Source organism: Canis lupus, chromosome 6, assembly GCF_011100685.1.
Source record: "Canis lupus familiaris isolate Mischka breed German Shepherd chromosome 6, alternate assembly UU_Cfam_GSD_1.0, whole genome shotgun sequence".
Classification (NCBI taxonomy): domain Eukaryota; kingdom Metazoa; phylum Chordata; class Mammalia; order Carnivora; family Canidae; genus Canis; species Canis lupus.
The window spans coordinates 11,515,512-11,532,653 of record NC_049227.1 but is presented as its reverse complement, the minus strand read 5'-3'; the positions used below and the strand labels follow the sequence as shown (position 1 = coordinate 11,532,653).

At 43.4% G+C, this 17,142-nt stretch overlaps 3 protein-coding genes across 7 annotated transcripts in view; 2 read left to right on the top strand and 1 right to left on the bottom strand.

Annotated features, from left to right (window-relative positions):
- Window positions 1–2,591, top strand: part of EIF2AK1 (eukaryotic translation initiation factor 2 alpha kinase 1) — a 31,464-nt gene extending 28,873 nt beyond the window's left edge. The window contains exon 15 of the mRNA NM_001161713.1: window positions 2,454–2,591. Within this exon, the coding sequence (NP_001155185.1) occupies window positions 2,454–2,591 (138 nt within the window). The remainder of the gene's footprint in view (window positions 1–2,453) is intronic.
- Window positions 2,592–3,508: 917 nt separating this feature from the next.
- Window positions 3,509–11,061, bottom strand: AIMP2 (aminoacyl tRNA synthetase complex interacting multifunctional protein 2). 4 transcript variants are annotated; one of them, XM_038539475.1, is made up of 4 exons: window positions 10,777–11,061; window positions 6,792–6,998; window positions 4,878–5,109; window positions 3,509–4,026 (listed from the first exon to the last, which is right to left on the bottom strand). In XM_038539475.1, the coding sequence occupies exons 1-4, from the start codon at window positions 10,909–10,911 to the stop codon at window positions 3,638–3,640; spliced, it is 963 nt and encodes a 320-aa protein (XP_038395403.1). In that variant the 5' UTR covers window positions 10,912–11,061; the 3' UTR covers window positions 3,509–3,637. The 4 variants fall into 4 exon arrangements, with proteins under 4 accessions (XP_038395403.1, XP_038395404.1, XP_038395405.1 ...); XM_038539476.1 differs by having other exon boundaries at window positions 10,897–11,057; XM_038539477.1 differs by lacking the exon at window positions 10,777–11,061 and adding an exon at window positions 10,349–10,499.
- The window catches only part of PMS2 (PMS1 homolog 2, mismatch repair system component), a 27,953-nt gene continuing 21,635 nt past the window's right edge, over window positions 10,825–17,142 (top strand). The window contains exons 1-5 of one of the 2 annotated variants that reach the window (XM_038539467.1): window positions 10,825–11,277; window positions 13,352–13,486; window positions 14,152–14,238; window positions 14,430–14,532; window positions 15,308–15,491. In XM_038539467.1, the coding sequence (XP_038395395.1) occupies window positions 11,172–11,277; window positions 13,352–13,486; window positions 14,152–14,238; window positions 14,430–14,532; window positions 15,308–15,491 (615 nt within the window). In that variant the 5' untranslated portion in view covers window positions 10,825–11,171. Of the gene's footprint in view, window positions 11,278–13,346; window positions 13,487–14,151; window positions 14,239–14,429; window positions 14,533–15,307; window positions 15,492–17,142 lie in introns of both variants that reach the window. The other variant, XM_038539468.1, reaches the window with a different exon arrangement.

Sequence of the window (17,142 nt, the reverse complement as noted above, 5' to 3'; positions counted from 1 at the left end):
TCTGGGATCATGCCCTATGCCAAAGGCAGACACTCAACCACTGAGCCACCCAGGTGTCCCTCGTTTTTTCTTTTATAAAGTGATCTCTACACCTAAAATCACAACCCTGAGATCAAGAGTCACCTGCTCCACTGACTGAGCCAGCCAGGAGTTCTTGTATATATGTGTATTTTTAATACTGGGGAAAGTATGAAACTTAAAGTAGAATTTAAATTGTGAATCCAATTTCATGAGGAACAGTTGAGCTTAGAAAACGTTTATGGAAACCAGATTAAACTCATTCTCTGAGTTCTGAGTAGCACACTCTTCAGAGTCCAAGTAAGCAAGGTGACCAACTGGACCAACTGTCTAAAAATTGCAATTATAGGCTCTACTTTCTAGCTTCATCTTGCTAAGTCAAAAGGCTTTGGTTTTCCAACTACGATATAACTTTTTATAAACATAACCTTTTATCTCCTAGTCAAAGGGGGCACATGCCAAAGGGTAAAAGGAGGAAATCTTGTGGGGAGCTGGAATGAGGGTGGCATAGACTGCCTCAGCCTGCGATCCTTTAGCATGCAAGTGTGTGATTCTGGTTTTCAGTCCTGTGATGTGGGATCGCCCTAGGGCAGTCCCTTCCTTCCTCTTTCCAGGCTGTAACCACAGTGCCAAGTACCATCTCCAGTCTACATGTACTAGAAACGTGATTCATCCATTCTGTTCCTCCAGAAACTTTCTAGGATTTATCAAAAGCTTATTCAAAGATGCATTCAGATTCTCTAGTTCTCTGCTGCCCCAAGCATGGTCCTTGCACCAGCAGCATCAGCGTTATCTGCTGGCTGCTGAGAAGTACAGGGCCTTGGGCTCCACTCCAGACATATCACATCACAATCTGCATTCAATAACATCCCCAAGTGGTTTACCTCTGGTGTGTGAACAGCATTGTGTTAGATGCATTGGTCCTCAGAGTACAGTCTCTAGGCCCTCCCGGCTGCTCTGACCTATTTAAGGAAGTCTGTGGGGAGAAGGGGCAGTAGTCATTCTGACGTACATAGTCTGGGACCTATTTGTGGTAAACTATTCCACTGTTTTATTTTCTGTTTAAGGCTAAGTTTCAGGTAAAATGGTGAATTTTACTAGCTTGAATAGTAAACAGGTAGGTATAGTACTTTTCTGAGTCTTTGGGAACAGCAGATGTGTTGATTAAATTTATCTCCCACAGAAGGGATTTTCTAACCCCCAGTTATGTTAGCTATTAGAGACCGTAGTTAGGTGGCATTTATGGTATTTCTCTTGCTGAATTTATAAAATAGCCTATACATACCTATATAGAGAAAACTTGTACAAGCAGTCTGTGGTTTGTGTGGTTGTTGGTACAGGACTGTGAAAACGACCATGCTGAGATCAAACCACGCAAGGGGATCTTAGTAATTCATGGGAAGTTACGATTGTCCCATGACCCTTACAAATGTTTTCAAAACATTAAAACTCAGTTGCAGATGCACATGGAAACAAAGCAAGTTATAAAACTAGTATTTAGTGTACTATAATGAAGAATTAATGTGTTCAGGAATGGTTTGAATAGTGCCTACCTGCATCTCACCATAGAACTCCAGATATGGAGTGCCTTTTCTGTGCCTCGGTAAACTGTATACTCCTAAGCTTGGATCAGGGGCCAAGATTTCATCTTTTGGACTTTCGAAGTTGTGAGTGAGATAGCTCCCAGAGTTCTTCCAATGTGAATTTTGCTGGTATCACTTTCTCTGGGACATCTTCGTCCTTTTCCTCATTTATGTTAACTCCTCTCCTCCCAGTACTGGGGCTGCACACCGCATCTGTCTGGTGGTGGTGGGAGCAGCACCCCCATGGCTGCCTGTTTCTCCTCCAACATCATGTGGGTGCAATTTGATTCCACCTTCAGCATCATTACTTTGCATTTGCTCACCGCACTTCCATCTTTGTTGGCCAGTTTCATCTGTCAATTATTTTTTTTAATTATTTATTTTATTTTTTATTTTTTATTTTTTTAAAATTTATTTATGATAGTCACAGAGAGAGAGAGAGAGGCAGAGACATAGGCAGAGGGAGAAGCAGGCTCCATGCACCGGGAGCCCGACGTGGGATTCGATCCCGGGTCTCCAGGATTGCGCCCTGGGCCAAAGGCAGGCGCCAAACCACTGTGCCACCCAGGGATCCCCTCAATTATTTTTTTTAAATGTCATGTGGATTTATCACCAGTACACACGTGGCCAGGGTGTGGTGTGTGCAGGGACCAAAGTGGTGACTGGCCCCTGGTTGTGATGTGCATCGTGGGCTGAGGTGCTGACAGTGAGAGAACTGTGGTGACCTGACGCTGGTGCTGCTTCACTAGCTGCAGTGATTGGAATTCAGGCATACCATGCCAAGGGAGGTATGCCTGTATATTTAAAGTGGAAGAGGCCATTTTAATAGAACTTAAAATTTTCTCTTGACAGGTTAACCTCACCCTACAGATGAAAATACTAGAGCAAGAAAAAGAAATCGAAGAACTAAAGAAGCAGCTGAGTCTCCTTTCTCAGGACAAAGGGGCCAAGGATGATATGAAGGATGGGACTGTGCCCGTCCTGCCTTAATTAAGCTCTGTAAATGTGAATGTGGACTTCTAATTTTTTAAATTGTCAACTGGAATGTACATTTCAGTCTTTGTTAGGGTATAGATGATATAATTGTATCTAGTGACCCTGTACAAGACTTATTAAAGTTGTAGAAGTTCCCTCAAATCGCTATTTCCTAAAAGGAATTGTTATGATCCAGCACTTTGAACGAAGCTGCTCTAAACTAAACCTATTTTGCCTTTTCCTTTCTCCTGTCCCACAAACTCCTAATTTTTAATATTACTGTCTGTCCTGTCTCCGGAAGGAGCGATTTAGACAGTATCCTCCATTCTTTCTCCTTTGAACTCTGCCTGTTGACCATCCAGTCCTCCTCTAGAATGTTTTACCTCACAGATTGAGGTATGCACCCCTGCACCATCACAGCCAAGCCCAGGCCTGCACGATGGCTGGACTGTTCGTTTTGATGGCTGCCAGTCTTCCTCACCCTTCCACGATGCTGCTGCCAGTTAGTTACCAGAAGGACATCTGATCAGTTCACTCCCTGGCTCAGAAGCTCCTGCTGGCTCCCTGCTGCCTCTAAGATGCAACTTTAGCTTCCTAGCATCATCATCCAACCTCTTTCTGTTCACCTTCAGCTTGGTGTCACTCCAAAAATCATGCCCTTTCTAAGCCTTGTGCTGCTTGCATCCAAATCATCTAAATCATCTCAAAGTAGCTCTGGTAGGAGTTCCTGCTTTCCCCCTGGTACTGTTGTGTGTTTCCATGGCGTTGCCCTTTATTTAGCACTCGACTCCCCACCAAGCTATGTTTCCCAAAGGCCCCGATGGAGTATGTTCATTTTTGTATCTCAAAAAAATGCCTGCCACATAGCTGGGAGTTGTCATGGTACATGGCACGTGATGTGGCTGAATTTTAAAATAAAATGAAAACCCACAAATTATTTGATGCCTTTATTGATTCTAGGCAACTGGCCCAGATAGACCGATTTTAGTACAAGTTCCTTTACCCACAATACACGTGAAACAGCACCATTCTTGAAGTCAACCTTTTACAGTTATTAAACTTCACTTAAGGAGCTTGAGGGCAGTGTTGAAAGGGGCCAGGTTCTCACATGCCCTCATCCACTTCTGCACATTGGCTGGCACTGTCACATTGCAGCTTCCCGTCTGCTGGAGCACAGACCATAACACAACATCTGCCACAGTGAGTTCATTCCCAACAAGCCAGGGGCTCTTCCCAAGAGCAGAGTTCATGGAGCGGAACACAGCAGCTTTTTCTTTACTGCTTCCCTCTTTCAGCTGAAAGATAGCTATATCTACCCAGCTATCTATGAGGGTCAAATTTACAGCATTCTGCTTCTGGCCAAACAGAGAGAACAAAAAACGTGCAATGTTCCCTTCTCCTTCGATGGGACACATTGTTTGGACGCTGAACTTCATCTGAGTCTTCGGTACTGGAAGGGAAAAAGCACACCATGTAACAAGAGCCCCCTGCCACCCAGAGGAAGTGCTTGAGCAACAGGGAGAGGGGAGTCTCTAATTAACTGGAAACTGGTGGCAAGGGAAAGTATTTTCAATATCACATTTGTCTGTCTCCAAAACGTGTATGATTCAAGAAAGTTTAAACCAGATGTTTACAGAATGCAAACTCTTTACGTTAAAAAAAAGTAACCATTTCTGGTATTTGATTATAACCATTCTCAAGCTAGAAGGGTGACCTCAGACCATCTATTCTAAGCCCTGTGCCGGAGAATTTGCAGGATGAGGGCTGGAAACCAGGAGTCCCACCTCCCAAGCTGGGAACTCAGTCTACCCTCACAATGGCTCTTTACGTGGAGCTGGAGTAGCTAAGGTGTTCCTGGATGAATGGTGCTAACACACTACCCCCTGGGATAAATGTAACCAGGAGAGGCATACAGCAGCAGATGATGAAGAAAGGACAGCCTGCCACCTTTTTCAGGCCTTTTGAAAAGGTAACATCGATGTCCCTGTGATAAGTTTAGAAATGTGAGGTGAAGATGGCTAGGACAGCCCTTACCTTCCTGCTCTAGCTGCCTAGCAGGATCCCCCCAAACCGCTCTCGGAGACCCTAACCTTTCTGGAGGAAGGAGGGCATCTTTGCATCAAGGTTTATCTGTGCTCCTTTTCCAGAACTACCCCATGTGCTTGCTAAACTTCAGGGAATTTGACTGACAGCAAGTAGCTGAAAAACGTCATGGTCCTGGCCCCTTGATGCATCTGATTAAAGTCACAGGGCACGCCTCATTCCAGAGTGTACGAACCCAGCCCAGTGCCCTCTGCTTACCATTCTTCCAAATCAGAGTAAAACCCAGCTGATATTCGTGACGGGGCTGGTTTTTAGTCTGCTCGCCAAAGCACTTGAGGAGGTTTTCTGGCACGCTTTTGACTGCAGAGTGTGTGTGGACGGTGGACAGGACCCTGTAGTGGTCACACAGCAGCCTGTGCAGCACGAGCAGGGACAGGGGAGGGGAGGCGGGGTTTGCATTGATCACGATGTCTTTCAGAGCCCCGTAATCCTGAGGGAGAAAACCCAAACAGTAACATAGACATTTAAGTGTGTGGACTTGTACCTGGTGCTGTTCATAGGGCCTAAGCAGGGTTATTTAACTAAATCTTCAACTTCCATGAAGACAGTCCCACTATCACCCCATCTCACAGCTGAGGAAGCTCGTCCTGGGGAGGCAATAACCTGGCTGAGCTCACGGAACTCAGTGAGAAGTGGAACAGTGATGCAAACCCACTCCAACCCCTCAACCTCTGCCCTGCTGGCCCCCAACAACTATAGGGTTGACTTCATTGTGAAGTTACTAAAACAACACATTAAGAATGATACTACCTGTTCCTAAGTTATTTAAAAATAAAAAAAAAAAAAATCACACATGCAAGCACTCTACCAAATCTTTCCAATACCTGACCACCGGACAGGATAGTTTCTATGTCAATTGGTGTGTGAGTTACAGGTCAGTGAAGAGTCCCCTCAATAAAGGCCTTGGCTCAAAATGTCATTGATGATGACAAGCAGGCAACATCTAAAAAACTAAGTATTAACTAAAGGGCTAAAACATACTGCCTTTTTCTTTTTTAGATGCAGACTTTATTTTATATGTTCACTCTTAATAACGAACAAACTCCTGTAATACAATGGAGGCAAAATTCAAATTCCTTGGATTTCTGTATGCAGCCTACCACAATCTGGCTAAGAGTCCTACCACTCCTCCCCGAAGCCCATCACATCAACCTGTGATAAATGCTTTGCAATCCTCTGAGCATAGCACCACTTGATGCTGTGCCTTCTGAGGTATCAAAATTCATCATAAGCACCATGTGCCTCAGCAAGGCTTCCCAGCCTCCAGACACTGCCATAGCTGTACGGTATCATTGACTCTTCATCTAGACTGGCTCCCTGGGGGGTCTGGCCAGGTCTATAGGTCCTTGGTGTGGGCAAATGTACTCAACAATCCAAGAACCTGAGTGCAGAGGAACCGAAGTCACCTGGGAGACACTGCAACCTCGCCTCCCCATTAAGGCTTCATGCAGTACCACTTCTACCACCAATTCCAGAGGACAGTATTAGCAGGGATTCCTGGGACAAACCCTTTTATACTGTCAATAAATACCACTTAGAAATAAGACCTTCTTTTTTGCATGTCAGCCGGTCACCTACATTTCCTGAAGCTCTTTAAAGGTAGCAGATGCAACTTAATTCTAAGACTGCAAACAATGTAGCAAAAGACATTTGCCTCATGAGACTGTGCCTGGGTGACCAAAGCTCTGAATTTCAGGCTACTTTCAGAGTCAGGATGGACTTGCTGAACCTGAGAAGCACCAAGCTGACACAGGTGTGTTTCTCTAGGCTTGGAAAATTGCTGGAGTGACATCCTACCTCTCGCCTGCATCCCACACTGCCTGGAATGGTAGGGACCTGTAACTTAACTCCTATCACTGCCTACAGTTCCTCTTAGCTCTTCTCCACCAGGTCTGACAAGTCAAGTGGCTTTAGAACTTGCTCTGGCTTCACTCATAGCTCACGAATCTGTTCTGTGGTAAGGCACAATCATTTAGGGGAGGAAAAAAGAACATGACCTTTGTATTGCCTTTGAAAACTAGAAAACCAAAGCTTGAATCACATGAGCACAATTTTCCAGCACAAACCACCACCTAGGACGCTGATGTTCTTTAGCTCTCCAGATGAACTCACCTTTCCGAGCACCGAATTTAAATCCAATGTGCCGGTCGAGAAAGCAGCAGGCTCATCAGCCTGGATTATGTTGGTTACATCCACATCTGCATCTGGTGTCTGAATCATCTTGGAGAGGCCATCAACTGCAGCTTTCAATTCGTACAGACGTTTTAAGATATCATCTTGGCGGGACTCGAGAGCTTGGAGAGATGGGTCAGACTCTTCCTAAACAAACCAACACCAGAATGTTAATTTCCTCTAACATCACAGCAGTGTTTCAATTTGATCACTTTTCTTCTACTGGGTTCCATGAATTTATCAACCCCTCCCCCCCAACTGTGAGAAGACATTAAAATGAAGAAGCAGAACCATCTCGTTTTTCCCATAGTCCAATAGGTCCTGCAAAGTGATCCACAAATGCTTTAAAACAAAAAACATGATCAAAAGCCATTTCGAAATTGTAGGACTCCTAGTTCAGGTAATCTATGAACAGAGGATGGAAAATGAACACAAACAGGGATGCCTGGGTGGCTCAGCAGTTGAGCATCTGGCTTCAGCTCAGGTCGTGATCCCAGAGTCCCACATCATGCTTCCTTGCAGGGAGTCTTCTCCCTCTGCCTGTGTCTCTGCCTCTGTGTCTCTCATGAATAAATAAACAAAATATTTTAAAAAAAATGAACTCAAATAATTGTTCTTTATTTTTAATGTCAAATCAGTTCACATTACTTTGCTTATTTAACAAAGAGAAAAAGATGGGGAAGTGCAATGAGAATGTAACTCAGCAATTTATACTAATAGGAAAATGAAAGGTATGTCCGTGGAGTCAGTTGATCATTTCCCCGCCCCATTCTCAAGGGGATACTGGCACTCTTATCTTAGAATCATCCAGATCATTTTCACTGCTGAAACGTAAAACTTCCTAAGTATGGAATGCTTACGTCCTTAGTTCAATGAATCTTTGCATCTTTCTTGCCTGTTATAGTGACTGCAACACAGTAAGTAACCAATAACATCTACTGAGGAAGCAATCTCAAATCTCTACAGACTTACTTTAAAAAGCATTAACAATGGGGCAGCCCGGGTGGCTCAGCAGTTTAGTGCCGCCTTCAGCTCAGGGCCTGATCCTGGAGACCCAGGATTGAGTCCCACATCAGGCTCCCTGCATGGAACCTGCTTCTCCCTCTGCCTGTGTCTCTGCCTCTCTCTCTGTATCTTTCATGAATGAATAAATAAAATCTTTAAAAAGAAAAAAGCAATAAGAATCCTCTTAATAAAGTCACACTGTATAACCCATTTCCAGATTCATAAGCTCTTATAAAGGATAATCCATTTTGAGCACAAAGAATGTGTTAAGAAGAAAATGCTCATAACCAGACAAAACAATCCATGTGGCAAGGACCAGGACTATAAATATGCACTCATGATACATTGTATTTGTATGCTGGTAAGCCTCACTTTCTTGGGAACTTTTTTTCCTCCCATAGTCACTGGTAACACTGCCCTCTCACAGATTGAATTCATCACCAGATGCTGTTCATTTTCTGGAATCCACTGGTTTCTAAGCTTGCCTCGGCTGTCGCTGCCCAAGTTCAAGACACCACTTTCACTTGGCCTGTGTCCACCTTGTTCCCACTGTGGTCATCCCTCCAATTCATCCCTAAGATGGCAGCCAGAGATTATAACAAATGTCAACTCCATTACCCCACCTCTGTGTTAACTTCTAAGGCTTTAGCTAAAAATCAAAGCCCTGAACCTGCTTAAGAAATAGCTCATATGACCTGTCCTCTGGCTACCTCCTCTCACATATGGCTCCCCTGTGCTGTCCTTTGGGTCCCTAAACACACCATGCCCCCACCTGCCACACAGCTTTTGTTTATTCTTTTCTCTCTATCTGGGACACTTCTCCATCTTCTCCAAGAGCCTCATCTGCATTTTCTCATCTCTGCTAGCCTGGCTCTTGTTTTTGATCAAACAGCAAAGATATGTAAGATGACTGACCTGTGGGTAAAGAGGTATAAAGACTTGAGTGCACCAATTAAACAATTATGTTTTGATGGAAATAAGTGAATGCAAGGTGTGTGATGAATAGGGCTACTAGTGTGTAATATCCTTCCATTCCTCAATGATAGTCCTCAAGTAGCATTCCAATCACTTCCAACCAGCCTGATTTGTGCATTGTGTGTGTGCATTACCTTGCTCAATTCTACAAGTGGCAGGAAGCTCCCTGATAAACCAGGGCAAAGAAGCACCTACTGGATTCCATGTCCCGGTCAACAGAGTAAACAGTGCCTGAAACAAATAGTACATTCGTAATGTGTCCTGTGACTGGAAGCCCAGCACAGGCTGGTATCACTCCTCTGGATGTGAGGAATGAGGAAATACTCAAGATCTGCTTTACCTGTACCTTTAACCTTGTTTGTTGGCTTGTTTTCCTGTTGAGATGAGATTGTGACATGGCACATGTCTATCCATTTGTTTTATATGTATTTTAGAAGCAGTTTATTCTTTCTGCTGCTCCTATTTGCCTTTAATATGCTTGATTTCTAATTATCGGTCTATATTATTATGATCTGCTAATCAAGAGGATCTAGGTGTCTTATAAGTTAGAAGTTCACAGCTGAAAGTCCAAGGAAGTTAGCAGCACACCAAAAAAAAAAAAAAAAAAAAAAAAGACTTGATCTCAAATGAGCTGTGACACTTCCAACTCTGAGTCTGGGTTTTCTTTTCAGTTCAGTGGGACTGTCCAGTTGAGCCACACTGGATCATGGTGCTATTTCCATCTTAGCTCTCTGGTGAGACAATTGTGTCCTTGTTTTCCAACTAACCCAACCGTTTGCCTTCCCATATAGGCAGAAGGCTATTAAGAGAAAGTGAAGGAGGAGCGCATGGTTGGCGCAGCCAGTTAAGCCTCCTGGATTCTTGATCTTGGCTCAGGTCATGATCTACAGAGTTGTGAGTTGAAGCCCTGAATTGAGCTCCACACGGGGCCTGGAGCCTACTTAAAGTGAAGGATAACACTCCATGGGAAAATGGACTATAAAAGTTACCCGTTCACTCATCTTCAGCCCGAATGGACAGAAGGTTTCTCTTGCTGGAAACCTAAGATGGGTATCTGCTGCCAACAAAAAACCCGAAAGGCCTGGGCAGACGCTTTACAAGAGAGTGTGCCAAAATGGCCAGCCAACACGACAAGGCGATCCGCTGATGTAGAAGTCTGAAAAACCTGAGCTAAAAACCACATCAAGCTCCAACGGTCCACCCACCTGCTCTGGGGAGGGTGCAAGAACCAGGAATTCAGTGCTCACGGCCCAGGCACACACACCTGCACACAGGCCGCTCCGGAAAGCGGTTTACCTAGCCCAAAGGATGACAGTCCACCTCCCCTCCCCAGCGCCGGTGCACACCCCAGGCCTGCTCATGCACAGGTGCGCCTGCCCACCGCAGCACCGATGCAGACCCGCCCCTCAGCGCACAGCAGCGAAGCTCAACCGCCCCGCCCCGCCCCGCCGACGCCACGGGAGCCAGGTCAGGGGGAGGCAGCCCCACACAGCAGGGTGCAGACAACGTCCTGTTACCCTAAGTAGCAGCGGTGACAGCGAGGATCGCTTTAGAATTCCTAAAAATGAGCATTTACGTGCTGCTCATATTTCTGTGGCCACAATCTGGTAGCAAAAAAGCTTTAGGAGCCGTAGGCGGAAAACGAAATAGATACAAGAGGAATAGAACTTTTAATAGACACAACTGGAACGCGAAACTGGCGGAAGCATGAAAGCGGGGGCGGGGGGGGGGGCAGGCGGCCAGGTCTGACCCCAGGCCCACGGTCCTTCAACCCCGACGACCCGGCCACGGCGCCTGCGCCCTGGGCAGAAGGCGGGCCGATGAGAGTAAGCGCCTGCGCACTGCAGGAAGGCGGGCGGATGAAACTAAGCGCCTGCGCACTAGACGGGGTGGAAAAATGTACACTCAGGACGAGTGGGGGCGGGGCGGGGCCGCACGCTCCTACCTGCACGTGGCCTGCGTCCGGCGCGGGGCTGCCTGTCCTGCCGTGCACGTTGGGGAGCCGGTACATGCAGGTGGGAAGCTCTACACGGAGTGATGCGCTGCCCCCATGATAGGGCTTTACCTGGTACATTGGCATCGTGGGAGCCAAAAGACGGAACGTGGCAAGTGGGGGGCACGGACGCTTAAAAACCGCCCGAGACCACGAGAGACCGCGACCACCTCCTTTCCGCTCCGGCTGCGGCCGTTCAGGAAAGCGCAGTCCGTGCGGTCTGATTGGCCCACGTGCTTTGGACGTCGCGGCCTCGACTCTTTACACAACCAATCGGCAAGAAGGAGGGGTGGGAAGCGTCGGCTGCCCCATCCGGAAGGGGCGGGGCACAGTCCCGGAAGCAACCAATGGGAGGCAGGGAGGCGGAGCCTCCGTGGGAGCGGCGGCGGGAACTGTCCCGAGTCCAGGAGGCGGGTCGGGTTCTGGATCCATGGAGCGAGCCGAAGGGCCGAGGTGAGCGGTGCGTGCGGTGTCCCTTCGCGGTCGCCGTTCCTGAGGCCCACGGCGTTCCAGACTCCATGAAGGGAGGGGAGGGAGACCGCGGTGCTAGGCGAGCCCGCGCGGGGGCCCTTTGGGGGGACACTGTGCGGTCGAGGTCGTCGCGGGGATCCGGCCCGCTCTCCAGACAGCGCGACATCCCCAGAGAATGAATTCATTTCCCTTCTACCTGGTTTCTCACTCTTTTCTTTCTTTCTTTCTTTCTTTCTCTCTTTCTTTCTTTCTTTCTTTCTCTTTCAAAATTGATGTTATTTTGGGGAAGCTTCAAGGCACATGCTAATTTGCATAGCAGCACAGGTTTTAGAAAAGCAGAACTTTTGGATCTCCTTGAGTGTGTCATTTCTGGCTAATAACCCGATTCGGAGGGAGTTTCAGGGTCCTGAACCCCAGGTCACTGTCCGGGTTTCAGTGTCTCATCCCCCGTGCTCAAAATAAGTATCCGAAGTGAATTGGCAGCTTGGGGTGTGTTCCCAAATAAAGTGTCAGAAAAACTTCTTTCCACTTTATGTTGTCATCTGGGGTTTTCATATTTAAGAGAAACCCGAGTGAAATTTTTTTGCAAGGTGGAACAAAGAGTAAAGATGTTGCTTGTTTTACAAGGGCTTACTGAGGGTCTGCTATGTGTTAGAAGTTGTGGGAGAGGACCCAAAGATTTCTCTCTCAGGGAGGCGCCTGGGTTCTGTTATACCCACATTATCAGTTAAGACCCTTACAAGAAATTGCTAAACTAACGGACGCAAGGAATACGTTCTTGGGATGAGCAGGAGTTTGCCAGGCAGAGGAGGAAGAGGGGAACGATTTAGACCTGTATAGACAACGTGCAGTGTTTAAATTTATTTATCTATGTATCTATGTATCTATGATAGTCACACAGAGAGAGAGAGGCAGAGGCACAGGCAGAGGGAGAAGCAGGCTCCATGCACCGGGAGCCCGTCGTGGGACTCGATCCCGGGTCTCCAGGATCACGCCCTGGACCGAAGGCGGCGCCAAACCGCTGGGCCACCCAGGGATCCCCAACGTGCAATGTTTAAAAGAGCTTGTGATATTCAGGAAACAGTTTGCTATGACTAGAACATAGGGGAATTGGTGAACAGAGGATTGCAGAGAATGAGAGAAAAGTAGACTGGGATCCAGTTTTTCACATGACTAGATTTTCAGATAGCAAACAGTGGGATGCTAGTAGATTTTTTCCCCCCTAAAGCTTGTTTAATTAAATTAAGCAATTATGTAAATTAAGTAGCTTTTTTTTGGTGGTAGCGGAGGGTGGATTGGAACAGGGAGAAAGTAGAAGCAAATTGGTTGCAAAACTCTTTAAGTAGGTACATCAAGAATTTTGGGTGTTTTTACTAAGGCAGCAGCTGGCAGCCTGGATTTGGAGGGGAGATTCAAAGGCTCCTGTGGAAATGGTTATATAATGGGTACTTAGTTCCTTTTTTTTTTTTTTTTTAAGATTTTATTTATTTATTCACAAGACACAGAGAGAGAGAGGCTGACATAGACAGAGAGAGCAGCACGCTCCCTGCTGGGAGCCTGCTGCAAGACTCCATCCCAGGATCCTGGGATCATGATCTGAGCGAAAGGCAGATGCTCAACCACTGAGCCACCCAGTTTCTAAGATGGCTTTTTATTTTCACATAAACACTGTATTTCCCACCATACTGTTGGGTTTTCAAAACGTGTGAGAAGTGTTGCTTTCACTTTTCAGAAGAAGATCCCATTGTCGCCAAAGATTATTTACCCATAGGTTGAATAGTACATGTGTCTCCTCCATGTAGATCCCAGTATAATTAAATTTCTAAATATCCATTGCATTGAAGTATCTATTCAGAAGATTTTTACAGATGTATAAGGGTTGTAGGTCAGCATTTATATTTATGAGTGTAATCAGTGGATTCATGAATATAATAAATGAATACATCAGACCCATTAGCTCTTAACAGAAGTGAATCATTTACTGCAGTTAAAACCAGGATGAAAATACATAAATGTATACTCGCTTTGTTTCTTGTAACTGATGTCTTTAGTACAGAACTTGCTAAGGCCATCAAACCTATCGATCGGAAGTCAGTCCATCAGATTTGTTCTGGACAAGTGGTACTGAGTCTAAGTACTGCTGTGAAGGAGTTGGTAGAAAATAGTGTGGATGCTGGAGCCACTAATATTGGTAAGTTTGGGAGAGTTTTAAGCCCCAGGGAACCCTCACTTTATACTATTTTATTCAAGAAACACTCATGATTGTAATGAGACAATCAAATGTAGATATACTGAGAAATTTTAGCTTTTAAACTTAATCATCTCTTATGTACCTAATACTTAGGTAAGTAGTAGTAATGATAAAAGCAGTTAACTTTTATTGTGTTTTTACTAATGTGCTTCACAGGTATTTTTCATCTGCAGAACAACCTTATGAGATAGGAGTTATCATTATTGTTGTTATTATATCTGTTTTACAAATAAGAAAATGCAGGCATGGGAATTTACTTTTTTTGAGGTTATAAAGCTAAGATCATATTTATGATCCCAGGAAGTCTGATTCCAGAGCCTATTCTCTTTAATGACTATGTTAAAATTATCTTTTTGAAAGAAAGGTAGGAAGGAAGAAAAGAAAGAAAAACAAAACTTTCATCTGGTTTAATAAATTGCCAGGAAGGCCTTTAAAGAAAAATGAATGAAACACACAAAATGACAATAGTACATTTAAGTAAGTAATAGTACATTTAAGTAAGTATAGTTAGGACTCACCTTTGCATTAGGTAAGTTATAAATACTGTCAGTATACAGGCATGTATGGATCTGTTCTTTGAGAAATTAATATGTTAAACTTTTTAGATCTAAAGCTTAAAGACTATGGGGTGGATTTCATTGAAGTTTCAGACAATGGATGCGGAGTCAAAGAAGAAAACTTTGAAGGCTTAAGTAAGTTGAATTTTTCTAAATTTTTCTAATCCTTTTAAAAATATTTGGACAAAGTATTTCAAAGCTTTGAGTAACACTATCTTAAGAAACACAAAAATGGCTTTTTAAAAACCGGTTACTTTGGTAGGTTGTCTATATTCAGGGTATGTCACTTGAGACATCTTGGGTCTTACTGTGCTCCTGTCTTTCAGCTCTGAAACATCACACTTCTAAGATTCAAGACTTTGCTGACCTAACTCAGGTTGAAACTTTTGGCTTTCGAGGGGAAGCTCTGAGCTCACTTTGTGCACTGAGGTGATAAAATATTTTGTCCGCTAACTTGACTTCTTATAAAAATCTCTCTGAAAACAAAAACAAAGAGATTAGAATCATTGCTTATACTTTTCCATCCTGAATGCCTCAACTTCTAACTTCCACATTCCATTTTATCTTACTGCCAATCTAAGTGATGATACTTCTGAAATGTAAGCAATGAAGCTAAGTAAATAGTCTTGGAAAAAAAATCATTGCCCTTGTTAAAATGTCAAAATAGCACATAAACCATAAATTATGTACATGTTGGTATTAATGCATTTCAACGTTTAGGAAAATATTTAACCAAAGCTCTTATTATATATAACAATTTAAAATTTTTATGAATAAATATATAAATAATTATTCATATATATTTAAATAATATATTCATATATATTCATATATAGTTCCAATATATAAATAAATTGGAACTATAATATTTTTTGGATCCTTGTGAAACATTTTGTTAGAACAATAGGAATAAAACTGAGAAATAAATCTTTATTCATTAGTGTATAAGCTTTGAGATCTTTTATTTTGCAGTTTAACCAAAAAAAAACACAAATATCAAAGCTTTTATCAAAACAACATTTATAAAACTCTCTGTTAGGTGCCAAGCCTTAGATTCTCTGATGATCATTCACTCATAGAAACTTTCTTGGATTATCTTAGAGAGATCAGCTATTTTCAGAAGGGGTTTTAGAGAACACAAGTAAGAAAATAGTGCCCGGCACCTGTGAGTTTCTGACCCAATCGTGCCTGCTCTCTCTCACAGTGACGTGACTATTTCTACCTGCCACACATCTGCAAAGGTCGGAACTCGGCTGGCATTTGATCACAATGGGAAAATTGTCCAGAAAACCCCCCATCCACGACCCAGAGGGACAACCGTTAGCGTACAGCAGCTATTTTATACACTCCCTGTGCGCCATAAGGAGTTTCAAAGGAATATTAAGAAGGTACAGTAAATCCAGAACCCCAGCTTCTCAGAGCCTTGGTAGTGTAATGTACATATGTAGTAAAAGATCTCCCACTGGAGGTAAACTGAAGTTAACTCTTCAGTGAACTCTCTTCCCTGAATTTTTTTGGGAAGTGCTTGGTTTGCTGTTTCCCCAGCAAAGACTGAACTTCAGGATCATTTACCTCTTTTTTTTTCTTGAAAAAAATAATTATCAAAGCATATTTAGTAACTGTTCTAATGTGGGAATGGGTTAAGAAGTAACTTTTTAAATTTGATCTGTAGGGGTTTTTATTAAATATTTTATTTACTTAGAGCTTGTGCATGAGCAGGGGGAGGGGAGAAGGAAAGGAAGGGAGAGAATCTTGAGCAGACTCTGTACTGAGTGGGGAGCCTGATGTGGGGCTCAATCTCACGACCCTGAGATCACAACCTGAACTGAAATCAAGAATTGGATACTGAACCGACAGAGCCACCCAGGTGCCCCCATCTGTAGTTTTTAATAAGATTATTTTTCTTGGTTTCCTGAAAAATGAACTATTACAACTTTTGTGAATTTGAATGAAAATGAGGTAGCTAAATGTTATATAATTGTGCTTAAAAAAACAGTTATAGGGATCCCTGGGTGGCGCAGCGGTTTGGTGCCTGCCTTTGGCCCAGGGCACGATCCTGGAGACCCGGGATCGAATCCCACGTCGGGCTCCCGGTGCATGGAGCCTGCTTCTCCCTCTGCCTGTGTCTCTGCCTCTCTTTCTCTCTCTCTGTGTGACTATCATAAATAAATAAAAATTTATAAAAAAAAAAAAACAGTTATAAACTATGCATAAATATGTATGTGAGTATGTGTATATGTATATAACTCTACTACATATGATTACAGTTTTATAAAGACAAAGAAAGCAGCTGGCCTCAATATGTATAGAAAGAAGTCTGGAGGAGAAGACATGTGATTCTTGTGTGATTGTTATCAGTGGTTGTCCAGGGAGGTGTGCTTGTCTCTGTTTTTTGCTGTCTGCTTGTGCTTTTCTATTTTGTACATATATTTTTTCATAATCAAAAAGTTACTTAAACATATGCAGCTAAAAAAACTTTCTTGTAAAGCAATTTGTGCTGGTTATAACTGAAATTTTACAAAAATATGTATTTACTACAGGCAAGACTTAAACATTTTTTCTTTTTTATTTAAAAGAGAAAAAAAATTTTGTAGAGAAAAATTAAAATTTTTTTTTCTGTATCTCATGGTAAAAAAAATCAGTGCCTCAGAAATTAGAGCAATAAAGAACTCGTACTTACCAGAGATGACCATTGTTGATGGATTGAATGTATGTCTCTCCAGACTCCTTTCAGTTTCATGTCTTTATAAATCTTGAAAAACAATTTCAAGATTAATTAATTAATTAATATAATGAAATCAAGCAATACAGATTATGAAACGTTTAAGTAATGTAGAATTATATGTGGTAGAAGGTTGATCTTGGCTCTGCTGTCTTCCCAGAGTTTGGTGTATATCCAAACCTGTATACAGATATATAGAATCTTTATGTATATGTTTTGATATTTTTCTTTAACAATTAGGATCATAGGGACGCCTGGGTGGCTCAGTGGTTGAGCCTCTGCCTTTAGCTTAGGGCATGATCCCGGAGTCCTGGGAT